Source organism: Melanerpes formicivorus, unplaced genomic scaffold (assembly GCF_026170545.1).
Source record: "Melanerpes formicivorus ecotype bairdi unplaced genomic scaffold, bMelFor1.0.p_v2 SCAF_122, whole genome shotgun sequence".
Classification (NCBI taxonomy): Eukaryota; Metazoa; Chordata; class Aves; order Piciformes; family Picidae; genus Melanerpes; species Melanerpes formicivorus.
In genome coordinates, this window is record NW_027142474.1 from 785,141 (window position 1) to 804,269 (window position 19,129).

A 19,129-nucleotide genomic window follows, 5' to 3' on the forward strand; every position below is an offset into this window, starting at 1 on the left:
TAGCCATCAATTACAGTGCTCCAGCCATGTGAGTCATCCCACCACGTCTCTGCTGCTCTCCTGCTGCAACAAGGCTGCCAGCTCCCCTTGTTTGTTACCCATGCTGTGTGCATTAGTGTACCTGCACTTCAGCTGGGCTGCTGGTTTCACCCCTCACTCCAGCTTACCACCCCCAGACTCCTGGCCAGTTACTTTTAATTCTTGCTTAACTGTAAATGAATACCAAGTTTTAATGCCTATAAGAAAAGAGTAGGGCTTCGTCTGTTTAACTCCTCACGCTAATACCTACGAGTTCACATAGTTTTTAAGCTCTCTCCCCTAAGAATTCTCAGGCATTTCAAGCACTCGGGGCGTTTAGACTCGAGGCAGCAGCACCGGGGACTCACGGGACTGCACACGCCGCTGCACACCTGCAGTACTGACAATTACACACGCGGTGGCAGCACTGAGCAGCGACAAGGCGGCACAGGCCGCTGCACTGCTGCAGTACTGACAATTACACACGCGGTGGCAGCACTGAGCAGGGACAAGGCGGCCCAGGCCGCTGCACAGCTGCAGTACTGACAATTACACACGCGGTGGCAGCACTGAGCAGCGACAAGGCACAGGCCGCTGCACAGCTGCAGTACTGACAATTACACACGCGGTGGCAGCACTGAGCAGCGTCAAGGCGGCACAGGCCGCTGCACAGCTGCAGTACTGACAATTACACACGCGGTGGCAGCACTGAGCAGCGACAAGGCGGCACAGGCCGCTGCACAGCTGCAGTACTGACAATTACACACGCGGTGGCAGCACTGAGCAGCGACAAGGCGGCACAGGCCGCTGCACTGCTGCAGTACTGACAATTACACACGCGGTGGCAGCACTGAGCAGTTCCCCTGCGTGGGGAGCAGCTCTGCTTTGTCCTGCTCGGATTTCTTTTCTATTCAAATTAAAGCCCACAACACTCACAAAGAAAATCCACTGGGTTTAATTCGTCTATACTCAAATTGTGTTTATATTTCAACTCCCTATATGATTCTACTTAGAAGTTTTGGTTTGTTCTGGAAGCCTTTATATAGTAGAGCAGATGGAGGGGGGGGCATTTCAGAATCTTTTGTGTGTATAAATTATTACAATTCTTCAACATGTAGATAAAAATGAGATTTTTCTCTGCTGGAAGGCTTCACACTAATCTTACATTTCTAAATATGTTGTGATCCCCTCCAAGAATTTTCAGCATTCAGGGCACCATGTATCCTTCATGGGAGGCTGCCCCCAGCCCTCGCTCACCTGCTCCTCTGCTGCACAATCAGTCCACCCAGAATCCCCCCACTCCCTTTGATTCGCCCCCAAAAGACCGAAAATAAAGCAAGCTGCCCAGGCAGCAGAATCTGGGAAAGCACAGTGTACACATTTATAGCTAACAATTATTTGGGTCTTTTGACTTAATAAATAAATAAGGCAAATATCACTGTTACAAATCATAAAGCAAAAGCAGAGATCTTTGCTTGTACTTAAATCACCTAAATATTGCATTTATTTTTGCAAACTGTTGCTATTGTCTTGCAATTCTTTCACAGATTTAGCTTGGGTTTTCACCATTTGGGGTTTTTCCTGTCACATGAAAGGAATGAACCAGTTAAGGGCAAGCTAACAAAGGGATAAGAAGTCCCTGAGAAAATGTTCCCAAGGAGAGGAAGTTCATCTAGCACAGCTGCCAAGAACCAGGCACAAGCACATCTGCATTGGATTAGAGTGCTGCAGGAAAGCTCAGATGAGTCTGTGCTGCAAGAAGCCACCATTAATCTTGCCTGGTTTTTCCATTTCTCCTTTGTTTACACTTTCTTGGAGCCAGAGACACACCAGATCCTGTATTAGGACAACTGCATACAGATGTGCAAACAAGTGCTTATAACCCCCACCTTTGCATGTGTGAGCATCAGGGCTAACAGCAGCAAAACAGAATGCCACATTTCAGGTGTCTTCTGAGCAGCCACGTCTGTAAACACCAACTTTGACTGCAACAATCCCCGTGCTCTGCAGCAGCATCTGCCGTGGCCCGGAACTGACTGTGCAGTGTCCTCTTCCCTGCTCTTTGTAGCACTTCTAAAGGAAGGGCAAGAAAATTCCTGAGTAGCAGTGAAGCTCTGTGACCAGCATGTAGCCTTGATCTGTAGAGGAGCTTCACACACCTGCATGCACAGAGCTCCTTCGGTCGCTGGCAATTTCTTCTTTTCCACCTATGGGGACAGGAGCATCTCTCTGATGAGGAGAGGCTGAGAGACCTGGAGCTCTTCAGCCTGGAAGACAGAAGACCAAACTAGGATCTTCTCAATGCAGATCAATACCTAAAGGGTGAAGGTCATGAGGGTGGGGTTGAGCTCTTTACAGTGGTGCCCAGTGACTGGACAGGGAACAGGGGGCTCAAACTAGAACACAGGAGGTCTCACTTGAACTTAAGGGAACATTTCTTCTCTTTGAGGGTGCTAGAGGCCTGGAGCAGGCTGCCCAGAGAGGTTGTGGAGTCTCTTTCTCTGGAGACTTTCCAAACCCACCTGGACATCACACCCCTGGGCAACCTCTGGGTGCCCCTACTTTAGCAAGGCATTAGACTATATGATCTCCAGAGGTCACTTCCCACCCCTACCATTCTGTCATTCTATGATCAACATTTGGATGATGAAACGTTGCCACTTCAAGAGTTCAGAGGTGAAGACAACCTTTTAATGTTATGCTTGATGATGACAACTTTCAGCCTGTTGTGACAGAGCCCTTAAAGGAGTGATGCATGCACAGGGACATAGTCAGACTTCTCTGCCTCCTGCTCTCTTTCTGCTGCCCCATCCCAGCCCCACGGCTGCCAGTGCATTACTGGTGTACCAACACTAGCACAGGAGGCAGCAATGCTAGCTGTGCAGAGGAGCTACAGGGTAAATCTGATGCAGATGAGCTGGACTTGGGCAAATGTTGGAGACGACCATGCCTGATGCTATTGGGGTGTACAGGATAAGAGACTCAGAGATTCCTGCTGGCCAGCAGTGTGGAATGAGAACTTTGAAGCTGCAACTAAGGATGGACCAGGGATCACTGATGTGCTCACTGGGGTGGACTCTGGGGTCTGTGTTGGAAAAAAAAAAAAACCATGGCCAGTGCAGGGGTTTGGACTAGATGACATTTGAAGGTTCCTTCCCACACAGAGCAGCCTATGATTCTGTGGGTTTGTGTAGTTAACTGGCAGGACCATAGGACCAAGGTCTCATGTTAAGTTGGTAGATGTGATACCATCCTGTAGCCATTCTAACTGGTGGTAGTGGAGTTCTGGGGCACAGAAATGACATGTCTACGTCTTGGCTTTATTTCCTGGCAATACCAGTGTGTTTCATAAGAACCACTTCTGGTCAAGAGCCTTGTCCTGTTCTCTGTGCATTTCTCCAGCAGTGGTGAGCAATCCCTGCTGGCATGTCGGGAGGAATGGATTTGGTTAAGCTGTGGAGCAGAGAGAGGCAGAGGTTTCCTGTTTCCAGTGGCTTTCTGCAAAGCAGCGTTGGGTGTGTTTGTGTACCAAACAACTCTTCCTAAAATAAAAGCAATGAAAAAAAGAGTCACACTTGCAATATGTGAATCTCATTGCTGCTCAGAGCTTACTTTGCCCGCATTTATTTTGAGATGTATCACAAATTGTATTCTAAATGTTGGGGAAAGAGTCAGGCCCGTGGGCAGTGTGTTTATTTCTGTCTCCCAGCCGCGGGCGGTAGCTACCCTGTGGCACTTTTCTGTCCTGCCGGTGTTGTGTGTTTCCTCCTTGTGCTACTCAAAGGTTTAGCTTCGCTTTCCCCTGATCCCTCAAGCAGCAGGCTCACTACCTGGGGGCGAGTTGCATTTTTAACCTCTGCTGCCTTGTTCTGAGCAGACACTCCAGAAGTCTCCCCAGAAAGTGATCAGAAGAAGGAAAATCCTGGGTGGAAAAGGGAGGTCAGGCAGCATGGAAAGCAGAATTTTCTGCATTTTGGGGAGAGGGAGAACAGCTCACAAAGCTACAGGACAGTAGTCTGACGCTTTGAAAGCTTTTTCCAAGCGCAGAGGGATGAAGCCCAAACAGGACGTGCTTGGGTACCAGTGGAGGATGTATCTGTCTGCTAAAATGGGATGCCAGACGGAGATGCTCCTGTGGGGGCCTTGTTTCATAGCTGTTTGGCAGATTGCAATCCCAAAGAAAATTATTCCTGAGGAAAACATTTCCAGTCTGTAAACTGGAAAAACAAAAGAAGGAGACGTAAGACATAAAAATGGACATCTTTGTGTGGCCTGATTTCTGCTTTGGAAGTTCTTGTTTGTTTATCCGCCTCTAGTCTCAAGAACAGATGCTGTGGACTTGCCTTTTCTAAAATAATTTGCCAACAGGCTGCTGGAAAGATGATTCAAAAATGCTTTTCTTCCCTGCTGTTGAGGACAATTGGCTCTAATAATTACAAACACCTTCCCATACTGAGAGAGATTTGTGCCTCACTTTTCTCCCAGTGACACAATCTCAGAATCACAGCGTGGCACCCAATCCATTGGGTAAAGGAGGAGATTTGAAGAAGGAAGAGAAATCCATGTCAGGGACTGTGCTGGGTTACACCCATCCTGGGGGAGGGCTGCGAGAGCCCTGCTTCCCCAGGGGACAAAAGAAACCGGATCCAGGTGAACAGAGAGGGGCTTAGTTTCCCCCTCCCAGGAGGAAGGGTCCCCCAGGTGGAAGGTGGTCTATTCCACTCCCCCTTCTTGCCCAGCAAGCCTATAAAAAGAAAGACACTGGAGGCACTTCCTCTTTGCTCTGGCCTTGCCTGTTTGAAAGGGCTCACAGCTGCTGCTGGCCTCCTGACTCCACCACGTGGCCAGGCCTGGCCTCTCCCTGCCGCACCCAGGCTTCTCTAAAGGACCGAAATCCACACACACCGAGGTAGATGCAGGGCATCCACATTTGGTTTTGTATATTTTCCTCTTCATCCTTATTCCTTACCCTTGCAAAGTCTCCCTGGTACCGTGGGGGAGGAATTCTCAGTGTTTTGCTACTGTCTGAGCTTTTAAACTCCAGTTAAGGCTCAAACCACTACAGAGACTTTGTGACCGATGCTTTATGCTGGCAAATGAAGCTACCTCTCTGTAATGTGGATTTTTGTCACTTTGGAAGTGAAATTTGGTATTCAAGAGAGTATCTTTTCCCCAGCACAGCCACAATTCGATCAGCCTGCTGGCAAATGTAGTGGTAGTGCGGAGTGGCCCTGCCTGGCTAGTGGTTGAACGCTGGCAGCTGGTCAGAACTGTGCTTGTTAAACTCCAGGAGGTCAGGAATGGCTTTTTCTTCTGAATAGATCCTAGTTTTGCTTTATATCTTAGTTTCTTTTTATTTATTTATTTATTTTTTTTAAATCCCTGACTCTTAGGTAATGTTTTAAAGTCCTAAATCCAAAGCAAATCTGTCTTAGAGGGGAGGAGGAAGCAGTTACCATGAATGCAGTGTTCCTCCCTGTGTCTCTTGTACTGGGGAGCCCAGAACTGGACTTGGTGCTCCAGGTATGACCTCACCAGTGCTGAGCAAAGGGGAAGATCACCTCCATCAACCTGCTGACAACAGGAAAGACAGGTAAGCCATCCTACCATGTCTCCATGACTGCAACAAGATTGTAGCCCTGCCATTGCGCTCAGATCTCTTAACTCACGACCTTTACCCCTCATGCTACGTTCACCAGTGCCCACACACTTCAGGGAGGCACTCAGGATTAAAACTTGCCAGCCAGGTCTTATTTTTCACAATGTTGTGTTGTTCGTGTGCAAACGCTGGAGCTGACTCTGCTTAAGTCTTGTTTTGCTGTTGTGTTTCCTTTCTGACACATCACCTCGTGCCCTTAGTTCGTCAACCCCATCCATCCCTCCCTCGCTGGGCTGCTGATAACTGCCCCTCCAATGTTATTCCTAATTTAAACTCCTTCTTCCAGGGATAGCCATCCTGGTAGCAAAGATAGCTTTGTCCTGCTTATTGAGGTTCATCTCAGTGTAGGAGAGCACTCTCAAGGCAATGGGAAGAGCAGTCAGGAGGTCACTCCTTGAGTCAAGCTCTATAAATGTTTTTTCAAAGGAAAATATTTGACTCAAGTTAGCTTGCACAGAACGGGGAGGGGAGTTCTGGTGAAGCTTTTTACTTCCTGTGCCCTGTGGTAGGCCATGGGTTTCTGTGTGTGCAGGAGGAAATGTTTCTTCAGCCCGGCTGAACATGGAGGCAGGGAGCGAAAGTGCTGCAGAGAATTCTCTCTGGGTTTATTCATATAAAAGGAATGCATGACATTTGGTCTGAATGGAGCCTTTCAGTGCCATACATGTTCTCAAGATGCTTAAGACTTTTTTTAAGCGTGCTTTCAAGCTGTGCACCCTCTGCAAACGGCAAATTCATCCAGCACAGCACCGGGGGCAGTTTCGCCATGCACATTCACATTGCCTCTTCTGGTCATGCTGCCTAGTGACAGACCAAACCAGAACGTGTAGGGGGAAATATCTATGTTTAAACATCTATTCCTGGCTTCTTTGTCACCTGGTGCCAGGTAACACATGCAAACCTCCCTTCTGCTTCCTAACTGGCTTTCGGGGCTCTTCTTAGCTTTGTCCTCTCCCCAGTTTCTGCTCCAGGCTTTTCACTCACTTTTAACCTCTTTTCTGCACACTTTTCTCTGTACTATTGATCACCACCACTCTGACTTCCCTCACACTCATCTCTGTGCCTAGCGGACTTGTTATCTTCCTTTGCAAAAATCATCTAATGTAAGTATTGACGGGAGATTCCTTTCTTCAGAGGCTTTCCATTGCAATCTTTAGGTCCCTGATTCCTCTTTGTCCTCTTTGCCAACCAGCCCCAGTGCTTTTTGTAATACTGTGAGGGAGCAGTAAGGAGGCAGAAACATTCTAATTGTGTGAAATGAAGCACTGAAGAGCAAGAATTCTTTGCTTCTGTGACCTTGTTCTGTACCCTCCTATAGAGTGTGCTTCTGATACCTAAAGGCACACTTTTACTCCTTCAGAGGTATATAGTAAAAATAACATTTATAGGCTTCTATGTTTTTTTTTTTGAAGGTGCCTTGTTTAAAGCAGGAAAAAGAAAACCAAAGTACTGAGGCATTTGTTATGCTTGTGAAAGTGTATTAGCAGCCCACTCTGCACCAGTTTAGGTGCAGGTGGATGGTGATACTCCAAATGTCTTTGCCAGTTTCTGGATGAAAGGAAACAGCCTAGAGCCATCCATCACTTAACTGATGTACTCAGGACCGTTTCAGGAAGTCGAGGCACAAGAAGCAAAGTCTGTGCATGAGCAATGGGGTAGAAGACAGGCAGAAAGGTGAGGAATATACAGGCAGCCCTTGTGGCAGAGGAAGGTCACTGCTGTAATTCCCCAAGTATGTGCACTGCCTGTGGCTGCTGTGCAGTTACCTTTACTGATGAGGAGGGGTTTTTATTAAGGACAGGGGGAGACAGCAATGAGATACAAACAGATCTTCAAAGAACAAATGAGTGGACAATAAAATGGTAGATTAAAGTAACTTCCACAATTTATAAATCTATTGAGAGGAGAAAACCTAATTGTACCTAAAATTACCTCTTAGGTGCAAATTGCCATCTCAGCTGCAGTCAAGGAAGTACACCAGTTGTGTTCCTCAGGAGAAACACAAACACTGCTATGTCACTAGAGAAAGCTTGAAATTATTTGCCTCATGTGCAGTTAGGATTCCTCCATCTCCACCAAAGATGCAGTGTGAGCACTAGAACTCAGAAACTGAGACGAGAGCAAAGCTCCATCAACTTTTCATGGAGAAAGGGTGAATCATGAAGCATTTTAAACCCTGATATAGTACTATGGAAGAGAGAAAGGGCGTCCTTGGTCTGAAGAAGATAAAACTGTGTTTGTAACAAGAAACTTGTTTTAGGGATAGTTTGATTTCTTGCTTCCCTGTCATAGAGCAGAAGGTGTATAGTGAATAATGCTGTGGCTCAGCTAAAAAGATAGCTGAGGAGAGCTAACCTATGAGAGATGGCTTCTTGTGGTTTCTGACCTAAAAGTGCAGTCTGGGGCAGAAGCAAGATTCTAGCTTTTAAACCCCTAAACTCTCTATTTTCTTATTTAATAATAAAATGACCAACCAAAAATACCATCCCAAAACAAACCAGCACAGCACACAAAAAACCTCCCCCCAAAGAGTCACGGAAGGCAATGCCCCAAACTCAAGCCTTTTATCCACAAAATTCTCTTTAATTCTGTTTACTGCTTCAGATTGCCCTTCTGTTACTGCAGCAACTGTACTCCTCTCTAGCCTCTCTACCCCTTTCTAGGTAAATCCAGTTTCAGTTTTGAGCCTCCTCAAGTGATTTCCAGCACCTTCCAGCCTCAACCTACCCAGACCCACTGATTTTTTTTTCAGCACATGAAGTGCTTTCCAGGCTCCCTCTTGTCCCAAAGAGTGCAGACTGAAGTCTTTGTTTAAAATGTCATTATTTAAAAAGTGTCTGATTGATCTCAAGGTTTTTCCTCAAAAGGAAAAAAATCTTTCTTGAGCAAGAATTGGCTTTGAAGGACTACATGTGGGAATAAAATGCTTTTCATGAATTTTGGAGGAAGGGTGGAACTTTGAATGGAAACTATTAGAAATGCTTAGCGACAGGACCTCGGGAGCAGACACACCTATGTGCATCTGCTGAGGTAGATGCACACTCCCAGCCTACATCGAGAGGGCAAATCGTTGTAAAAGGGACTGTTAGGGAATCTTCAGAGAGAAGAGTGTGGTGCAAAGGAGGTGATAACAATCTGTATGACATGATGGCTCTCGGGTATAGGTTGCAATTTAACTGTGATTGCTCTGTCCTGCTCATAGCTTAAAACTTGCTTCTGTTGAAACTTGGTTAAAATGGGCAGGAAGATGTCCTGTTCCATCTAAGAAATAATACCCCTCCCCTCTGCTCTGCCTGGTGAGCCTGCATCTGGAATCTTGTGTCCAGTTCTAGGCCCCTCAGCTCAAGAAGGACCTTAGGGAACTGCTTGAGAGAGTCCAGCACAGAGGCACAGAGATGCTGCAGGCAGTGGAAGATCTTCCTCAGGAGGAGAGCCTGAGGGAGCTGAGGGCTCTGGAGCTTGGAGAGGAGGAGCCTGAGAGGTAAGCTCCTTGCTGGTGCTGAAGCTGTGCAGGGTGAGTGCCCAGAGGCTGGAGCCAGGCTCTGCTGGGGGATGCCCAATGCCAGCACAAGGGGCAGTGGTGGAAGCTGAGCCAGAGGAAGTGCCATGGAAACAGGAAGAAGAATCTTTTCCCTGTGAGGGTGACAGAAGCCTAGAGCAGGCTGCCCAGGGGGGTTGTGGAGTCTCCCTCTCTGGAGATATTCAAACCTGCCTGGAAGTGTTCCTGTGTGAGCTGCTCTGGGTGACCCTGCTGTGGCAGGGGGGTTGGACTGGATGAGCTTTCGAGGTCCCTTCCAGCCCCTAACACTCTGTGATTCTGTGATACCATTGGCTATATAATGTTGGGGGTCATGTTTTATGGGATAAAAAAGGGGAGGCTCTGAGCGGGCCAGGGGCAGGGGGAAGCTGGAGAAGCCAGGCTGCTATCTGCCAGGGGGACCAGTAGCTAAAGACAAGAGTGGATAATACCAGTGTGGAGATGATGTGCAGCAGCGAGGGCTGTCCATCAATACATAAAGCAGGAAGTTTTCGCAGAGGTCTGACAGGAAAGCCTACAGGGAGTCGGATTTCATAGCTGGAGCACTGAATTGCAGTGAGTCACACAGAGCCTGAGAGCTGCCTTTGTTCCACTCGTGTCTGAAGGCTGGAGGAGAAACAGCAGGCTCCAGTTTACATTAACTTCTTATTTTCATACAACTCATGTGCACTGAACTTTCTCCTCACTTGAGCTCTTCCAACTGACTTTCAAAAAATGCTCTCATGGTAAGAACTCTCACTTCTGAATTTTGCTTTGCTTTTCCCTTCCATGTGCTTCTGTATCAGTGCCTTTGGTCTTATTCTATCCCACTCCCCCCACCTTGTTTGTTTTTGTTGTTCTTTTGACACACCTGCTCCAGGCATGCCTGCTGGACCTGGGACTTGCTGCTACTGCTCCTTGGTTTGTCAATCTGTGCTGGTTCAGCAGCTCAGATCATAGAAGGTAAGACTTCTCCACATCATTCTTATAAATTGAGAGTGAGGGTTAAGTTTAAGATGCTTTCCTAATATGGAAAGAGACGCTGCATCTCTGATCTTCATTTTCTCAGCTGCCTACTGCTCCTCATTTCATATAGGCTGCTGCAAGAGCTTAAATTGCCATTCATTCTGGAGAAAGGGACAAATAACACATTGGTTCCCCAGCTGTAAGGCAGCCTGCCTTGCCTGCTCCCCAGTATATCTTCAGAGTGCAGTAATGAATAGAGGTTACTCCAAAGAAGTGGAGAACACAGAATGCCTTTGGGGGTATCAAGTTGGAGAAAGGTGGCAGAAAGCAACTGGGCTTGCAGGAAAAAGTCTTTTTGTAGCTGCAGATCCTATCTTCTTATAACACAGCCAGGGAACCCTCAGCATCCCTAGGAGACATAGCCTCAAATCTAACTTAATGAAAAAGCATTGATTTAAAAGTTTGCAGGTAATTTATTGTGAGCAATGTTTCACTCTGAGCAATGATGCTTAAGTCAAAAAGACTTTTTTTACTCTTTTATAAAAAATGGTCTGAATTTGTTATCTGGTGACCCCACGGTAACTGATAGGAGCAGTAGAAATTACTGACGGTAAGCAGGCATTGCACATGAAGACTTTACTGTTACTCAGACTGGTTTCTCTCCTTCTTAACAGACCCTGCTATAGAGTAGAGGGTCCACCTAAGAGCAAAAGAAGGAAGGGTCACAGAAAGAGGTCTATCAAATGCTCTCACGTAATGCTGTACTTCAGATCATTAAGGAAACAAATTTAAAGCATCTATTAGAATGAGGAAAATATTCATGTCTGGACAGTTACAGAAATGCAATACATGGCAGATACACTGGAAGGGAACCTGTTGCATCAGGCACAAAAAGTGTTTCTGGAGCTATTGGATGGCAGTGGATGCTGTGGTTTGAGCTGACAGGCACCTAAACACCACGCAGCCAGTCGCTCACTCCACCCCTCCCCTGTGGGATGGGGGAGAGAGAACTGGGGGAGGAAAAAAAAATCATATGTTTGAGATAACAATAATAAGATAGAAAAGGAAGGAAAAATAATAATAGTGATAAAAGAATACAGAAAGCAAGAGATGCACAATGCAATTGCTCACCAGCCAGCCCCTGAACAGCAGTCACCACTGCCTGGCCAACTCCCCCAGCTTTCTGGCTCAGCACGATGTCGTATTGCATCAAACATCCCTTGGGCCAGCCTGGGTCAGCTGTTCTGGTGGTGTCTTTTTCCAGCTGCTTCTGCACCTCAGTGTGCCTGGGCAGTATGAGAAGCTGGAAAGTCCTTGACTTAGTGTAAGCACTGCTTAGCAACAACTAAAATATTAGTGTGTTAGCAACCTTATTCATTATAAATCCTCTCCCACTGTGCCAGGTACTGGGATAAACATTAACTCTCTCCCAGACAGATCTGGGACAGTGCAGCGAGCGAGATCTGGACAGGAGAGAACCAAGTTCTGGCGCAAGCTGATTAAAGTTAGAAGCACAGTGACAAAAGGAACAAATATTTCTTGGACAGACCTTTTTTCTGTGGATCTGTGCCAGTTTCTATGGCCTGAAGCTTTGGTTCTGTAAATATCCCACCCTGTCAAAGTCAGAAGTAGTCAAGGTGACAGAAACTGACAGAAGACAGCTCATTTGCTCTGCAGAGTGGTATTGCCACTGCAAGGGCTCCTAGCCTTACTGTGAGTGAAGCTCAGATGGGGTTCTGCAAGTCTCTGGAGATCACTGGAGACTGTTCTGGGACTGTCCGTCATGTCTGTTCTAGCCTCTTGGTCTTCCCTACTCATTTGTCTGTTAATACAAAAATCTCTGCATTTAAATGTTTACTGAATCTGTGACTGTCAGATTTCATGGGGCTTTCATGCTTCCTGTTCCACCATGTGGGACTATCGCATAGGAAATACTTTCCTGATGCTCCTTTTAGATGTTTACATCTCCTGAGATCAGGTCTGGAGTGCTAGAATTAGGAACAATCCTCCTGTCTTTCTGATTCTGCAAATACATGAACCATCCAAATTCTCCCCACTGAAGAGTGAAGAGGTCTTTGTGTCACATCATTTGGCCTATTTGTTGTAAGAATAAGCTTTTTTTCCCCTTCCCCACACAGTGCATAGAAATATCTTGTGTGTTTAAGATGAAAACGTTTGGGGATGCTATGCCATGAGCTGCCGCCCTGGTGTTCAGGCCTTTCGCTGCTGAACTGCTGCTTTATCCAGTGTCCACTGTGTCACTGCCTCCTTTAAGATGAGCACTTTCCAGGGTTCTCCAGCCCATGGAATACTGCTGTGCTGCTTTTCTGATGGCTGACCTCTACTCCATCTCCCCACAGCACACAGTTCTGTCTCTAAATTCCTTTGTATATAAGAAGCTGGGAACAAGGAAATGTTGTTTTAGATGATCAGTGCAGGTGTCTTCTGCTGTACCACTGTACAGGGGGGAAATACCTTGAGATTTCCTTGAGTTGCTTAAAATAATATCCAGAAAATTGCTGACTGGTTAAGGTACTGAGGGACAGGGAAGGAGTAGCTTCTTTGCTACAAACCTGCAGACAAAGCAATTATGCTCAAAGTGCTTAAAGGAGGAGACACTATCTTCTTCCTTCACCAATCAGACAGGCTGCTCAGGGAGGTCTAGTGACATTCTTACTAGTGTGCCATTAGGCAGCTCTAGCCTTGTCTTCTGGTGTTCCCCAGGGAGAGCCAAATTGCAGGTGTGGGTGGAGGGTACAGAGCAAAAGCTTCAGCAGCCCTCCAGCAATGGGCTTGAGCTCTGCCATGGTTTTGTGAGAGGTATTAAGAAGATTGGTTTGAAAATATTGGTCGGTTTCCTATCAGGGAGAGTGTTTTGGTCAAGTCTTGTTCTTGAGGGAGTAGTTTAATTAGGGACAGTTTATTCAGAGGAGGAGACAAACTGAAAGGATGGTAGGGAAATGTAGGGGGGAAATTCAGGTGGCAGTCTTGGCAGTTGTTGGAGAACTTCTGAGTTTCAGTGAACTTGTGTGATGCTGGGAATTTTGTTTCAATAGAAGTGTTGCTTTTGTTTCCAAGGCCTAGAACATCTGACTGCTGCTTTTACTGTGAAACAGGACAGGCACAAACCCAGACTACTTAAAGCTTTGTATCATGAGTTAAAGCTTTGAAGTCATGAGTTACTAATTCACAGTACCAGCTGAAACCCCTTCTTGATCAAGCATTTGTTTACCTTGTTAAATTTAAGTCTGCTGCCTGCTGTGTGATTTGTAGCTGAAGCTGTGTTGTGAGAGAATGAGAAAGGGAAAAAGAAGGAAATACTCCCAATTTTAATATTCAAATTCTGCAGGTGGGTGAGATGTGGTCACTGCTTCACCAAAACTCTTAAACAGTGGGATCTCACTTTAGAGTTAAACTAAACAGGAGTTCTGAAATCCCAGCAGCTCCTGTGAGTTAGAATTCAGAATTCTTGCTAACTCTGGCAGAAGATTTTCACCCATCTACAAAAAGGTAAGGAACAGTGAGCTGCCTTCCTCTTCTCTTGGGCAGTGGTGTGCTGATGCAGCTTTTCTCCTGTGTTCACGAAACCTGTACTAACGTAACTAACTATTCTATTTGGGGGTGTGTGGGAGGGTTAAAGATATGTTGGTGGTGTAGTAAGTTACTCCATCACTTTGCCTTTGCTCAGCTGACAATTTTCAGCTTGTATCTGTTTGTACATGAAGGTGTGCTCTGTCTTACTCTGGTGTTGCCTTGTGGCGCAGGTGCTTGGCTTTCAAGTCAACCCCAAATCAAGTTAGTGAATAGAAGGTGCTCAGAGCACACTTCTGAACAATCTTGTGCCCCTACTGTGGGCACAGAACCCTGCTGCAGTGTAAGAGGTGGAGTCCTCCCTGTGGCTTTCTCTAGCCTCCTGCTGAAGTCCTATTTGTTCTTCCAGGCTATCTAGCCAGATATTAGTGGTTTACAGTTCTTGGCATTCAGATCAGTACATGCCTTTTAAAAAAAACTATGGGGGAAAAGAGAAAGGTTAAATGTACTCTGCACCTGGGATGGTATCTGCTCTGAAGGGAACTTTACAAATCTCTCATTGGCATCTGGATTTTATTATTAGGTTGGACTTGATGATCTTTCAGGTCTTTTCCAACTGTATTGATTCTATGATTCCATTAGCCAAGAGGAACAGAGTTTTCTTGCCCTAAGTAACATGCTCAACAAGAGTTTACAGAAAGTAAATATTTGTCTCTTTCCTTGGCTCTCTGCACACAGAAGGGCTGTCATTAGGCTGTTGACATAAACTTTGCACTCATGACCTGCTGAGTTTCATGGAGAAATCCCAAATTATTGACTTTCATTGGCTGTTGATAAAGTGCTGTGGTTCGTACAAGCAGCTACCCCACGCTTCACAACGAACCAGTGTAATCATAGAATTGTTCTGGTCTGAACAGAGTGCAGTAAAGGTAACTCTGGCTCCATATCCTCTTCTCCTCAACTGAGCATCTGAACATCATCAAACTGCACTTGAGCCTAAATCAAACAAGCCCCTGTGCATCTGCCAGAGCATCTACAGCTGTTACCAGCTGTTGAGCATATTTTTAATGTGGAGCTGAGCCTGATTTCATAGCTGATAAAATGCCTTTTCATGCAAAACATAGTGATTTGCCACAGCAGATCAGAGGGGTTCAGCTGGGGTCAGGAGAAGGAGCAGCTGAAGCAGTCGGTGATGCCAGCAGGACAAACCTGCTCTGGTACATTTGTTCCCTTTTGGCACTCTTCTGAAGGGGTTACATTTCTGTGTAACACCATCTACATGCTGTTGTCCTCTTGGACAAGAAATGACATGTTTGCTAAGATACTGTACTTGGCAGCAGATTACATTTTTTGGCCTTTTTGAGGTACTGGAAGGGGAAACAGCTGCAGTGGGTACAGTGCTATGATGCCTGTTCTCATCGCTTCTGTGACTGTGTCCTGCTCACACTGGAAGCCTGCAGTAAGTTGCTGTTTCCATGATCTGAATGGAACTTAAAACCTCAGTGGTGCTTGCATTTGGGACCTGCCCTGCTGAGAAAGGCCATGCTGAAATACTTCCTTTCTAGGCTGCTCTTGCTCAGCTGTAGACCAGGAACTTCTTAGTGGTCTCCTAAGCGTTTCAATGCACATAGCCCTGAGTGGGCACTGCAGTGCACATGGTTCCTTGAAACACTTCCATTTAGAGCTGTTGCTGTTTGTCTCACTGCATTATTTCTGTTCCATAGAATACTTCTGTCTCAGAGCTGTTATGTTTCACTTGAAGGTCTGTCTTCAAGGGACAAAGGGCTGATGCCAGCTACCAAAACCACTGTATTGGTAGCTGGTCTAATGACTAGGCTGCAACTAGATCTGGTGGTCTACATAGCAAAGTATGTAGTGGTGAAGAAAATGAGGGGGAAATGATGCAAAATCTAAGGCTTTTCTAGGAATTCTCTCGTATTTGGAATTCCTAACATCTAAGTTGTCACAGGCTCAATAATCCTCCGTGTCAGTCCACAGACTCATCACAGAGTGAGGTGTCTCTCCACAGGATGGATCTGTATTTCTGCCATCCCACTTTGGTTAACTACAAACTAACTTAATACACTGCATCACTTCTGTGAATATGATGCTTTTTTATTCTCAGAGGGCTGAAGTCCTGGCTTTTCTTGGTCTTTAGATATTTCACAAGCTGTTCCAGTTCCATCTGCTTCAACACTTTGCCAAACCAACATAGCTGTTGACTTGGTAGGAGGAACCACTCACCTGCAATGAATGCCTCCACAGTAGTACTGCCAGTCTCCATGTGCCATGTCTCCACATCTCTTGAACACCTCCAGGGATGGTGACTCCGCTGCCTGCCTGGGCTCCTTGCTCATCCATGCAGGTCTCTTGCCTCCCCCGCTTGATTTCTTACTCATAGGGATGCATGGATCTTGGGCCTGGAGGAGGTGGTGCTGGTATACTGGCCAGCCTCCCCTTACCAAAGGGCATTTGCAATCCTTGCTGGTCTAACTTTCTCTGACCTGTGTGAAATCTCCTTTTCATTAAAAAATGCTGCAGTTAATTTCATGAGTTGCTTTGGGAAGTAGCAGCTAATAGCCTATCAGTAAAATAAACTTTATGTTCCAAAGGGAAGTATGTTACTTTTCCACTTGTCTTTGGAGGGCATGTGCTTTATTCCCTTCAGTTTTCAGCATAATATTCCTCTGCCTTGTGTCCATTATTTGTTTTTCCTCAAGAGAATAAACCACAACCATTCTTGTCTGAAGTACTCCACGTCTGCTTGGTGCTTGTGTTTGAGGGAGAATTAGGTTTGCATTTTCATTCAGTCCCACTACTGGACTAAGGACAAATCCAATGCTTACTTCAGACTTGCCCAACTGGAAATAGATAAGCAATAACTACCCAGTCTTTAGGCTGAAGACTCTATAGCTGCCACATAGGCAGAGCTGGATCAAGTAGCACAATGTCCTGCTGTTAGCAAACATTTCCCCAACTACTTCAAATCGAGACTGAGCAGCTTTTGTTAGCCAAACCAAACCAATGCTGCCACAGCACACTGTGCTGGCAGTTATGGGAATTCCAGAGTAGCTGCATAACTTTAATGACTTTGTTGCACTTGTGCAATTTGGATCAGAAAGAACATCTTTACCATTAGAAAGTCACAACTGGGTAAGCTCAGTTAGAAAAGTCCCAAGAATAAAACTGTGCCTGTGTGCACCTCAGCAGCTGTGCCAAGAGCAAAGCACAGGCTGGCAGGCAGCACAGCACTGCCCTGCTCTCAGCGGGGACCACCTGAGCAGTATGGCTCTTGCTCAGCAGGAGTTCCTCAGTCCCTGGCTTATAGGCTGTTGCTCCTTAGGGGCAGGTTTTGTGGAAAATAAAATGAGTCTTCCAAGTGGGAAGCCAGTCAGTAGCTCTCTTTACTCTGACAATGATTTTTGGAGGAAAGCAAAAGATCTTTTTGTTACCTTAGAACCTGTTACTACTCAATAGCTATTACTTGCAGTAATTAGCAGCACTTACTATGAACCACCAAAAGTTACAAGGCAAGACAGAAGCATAGGGTAGTGGCAATGTTGCTGCTATTTCTTTTGAATCCTGGTTTTCCTCTGTGTCACAGAATCATAGAATCACAGAATTGTCAGGGCTGGAAGGGACCTCAAGCCTCAGCCAGGCCCAACCCCCTGCCATGGGCAGGGACACCTCACACCACAGCAGGTTGCTCACAGCCACCTCCAGCCTGGCTGCAAACACCTCCAGGCAGGAGGCTTCCACCACCTCCCTGGGCAACCTGTGCCAGGCTCTCACCACCCTCATGGGCAACAACTTCTTAACATCCAATCTCAATCTCCTCACTTCTATTATTTTTTTTTTTCCATCCCCCCAAGTCCTATCCCTCCCTGACACCCTCAAAAGTCCCTCCCCAGCTTTCTTGTAGCCCCTCTCAGGTACTGGAAGGCCACAGTTAGGTCTCCCTGGAGCCTTCTCCTCTCCACACTGCACAACCCCAACTCCCTCAGTCTGTCCTCACAGCAGAGCAGCTCCAGCCCCTCTGCTCCTCCTTGTGGCCCTTCTCTGGACACCTTCCAGCCCCTCCAGAGCCTTCCTGGCACAGAGGCTCCAGAGCTGGCCCCAGAGCTGCAGCTGTGGTCTCAGCAGAGTGGAGCAGAGGGGCAGAATCCCCTCCCTGGCCCTGCTGGCCACACTTCTCTTGCTGCAGCCCAGGCTCTGCTTGGCTCTCTGGGCTGCAAGTGCTCACTGCTGGCTCCTGTTGAGCTTCTCCTCCCCCAGCACTCCCAAGGCCTTTTCTCCAGGGCTGCTCTCCAGCCTGTCCTTGCCCAGCCTATGTTGGTGCCTAGGAATGCCCTGAGCCAGCTGCAGGACCTTGCCCTTGGTCTTATTGGACTTCATGAGGTTGTCCTGGGCTCAGCTCTGCAGCCTGTCCAGGTCCCTCTGGATGGATCCTTCCTCCCAGCCTGTGTCTGCTGCACCACACAGCTTGGTGTCATCAGCAAACCTGCTGAGGGTGCACTTAGTGCCACTGTCCATTGCACCAACAAAGATGTTGAACAAGACTGGTCCCAGGGCTGATCCCTGGGGGATTCCACTTGTCCTTGTCCTCCACTGGACATGGACCCATTGACAGCCACCCTTTGGGTGCAGCCCTCAAGCCAGTTCTGTATCCACTGAATGGTCCTTCCATGGAACCCATCCTGCACCAGCCTGGAGACCAGGATGTGGTGTGGGACAGTGTCGAAGGCTGTGCTCAGCTCCACATCAATCATGTCAGCTGCTCAGCCTTCATCTATTGATGTTGTGACCTTGTCATAGAAGGCCACCAGGTTTGTTAGGCAGGATTTGCCCCTGGTGAACCTGTGCTGATTGTGCCAGATCACCTCTTTGTTATTCTTCTGCCCCACCAGTGCTTCCAGGAGGATCTGCCCCATGATCTTGTGGGCATAGAGGTGATGCTGCCTGGCCTATAGTTCCCTGGGTCAGAACACATTTCCTTTCTGCTGGTTGCTTTTCAGACTGGTGTAGACACCTCTGCTGGGACACAACTCTAGATACCTACTCACTGGTTTTTAAGAAGTCATCTTTGGGTTTTTTTATACCAGAGTTTGCTGGCTCATTTTAGGTCACCACAGATGTTCACATACCAGATAGGAGAGTGCAGCCAAATGCATTAATATCTTTGTGTCCATGTAATGTAGCCACAGAACTGCAGTTGCAGGACGCGGCGTCCGGTCTCATGCGAGATAAATGTCTCACCCTGTTGAGCCTGAAGCTCTGCATTTGCATTCTATAAGCCCAAATAACATTGTTGTTATTTTCCTTACTTTAAAATAACATTAAAAACCCCTGTGCAGGTCCCCACAGGCTGTATCAGCTGGTTCCTTGGTGCTCTTCCAAAGCAAGCAATGTAGCTGCCAGATGGACCACTGGGAACTGAC

The 19,129-nt window shown here is 46.8% G+C and overlaps 1 protein-coding gene and 1 long non-coding RNA gene across 5 annotated transcripts in view; one reads left to right on the forward strand and one right to left on the reverse strand.

The window, feature by feature from the left end:
• Positions 1-1,466: 1,466 nt before the first annotated feature.
• On the reverse strand, positions 1,467-11,454 carry LOC137456363 (uncharacterized). Its single transcript, XR_010991016.1, has 3 exons — positions 11,292-11,454; positions 2,178-3,560; positions 1,467-2,091 (listed from the first exon to the last, which is right to left on the reverse strand). It is a non-coding gene; the product is annotated as an uncharacterized lncRNA (long non-coding RNA).
• The window catches only part of COL15A1 (collagen type XV alpha 1 chain), a 63,543-nt gene continuing 54,192 nt past the window's right edge, over positions 9,779-19,129 (forward strand). For 3 of the 4 annotated variants that reach the window (XM_068167715.1, XM_068167716.1, XM_068167717.1), the window contains exons 1-2: positions 9,779-9,940; positions 10,075-10,157. In XM_068167715.1, the coding sequence (XP_068023816.1) occupies positions 9,930-9,940; positions 10,075-10,157 (94 nt within the window). In that variant the 5' untranslated portion in view covers positions 9,779-9,929. Of the gene's footprint in view, positions 9,941-10,074; positions 10,158-12,522; positions 13,671-19,129 lie in introns of those variants that run through there. The other variant, XM_068167720.1, reaches the window with a different exon arrangement.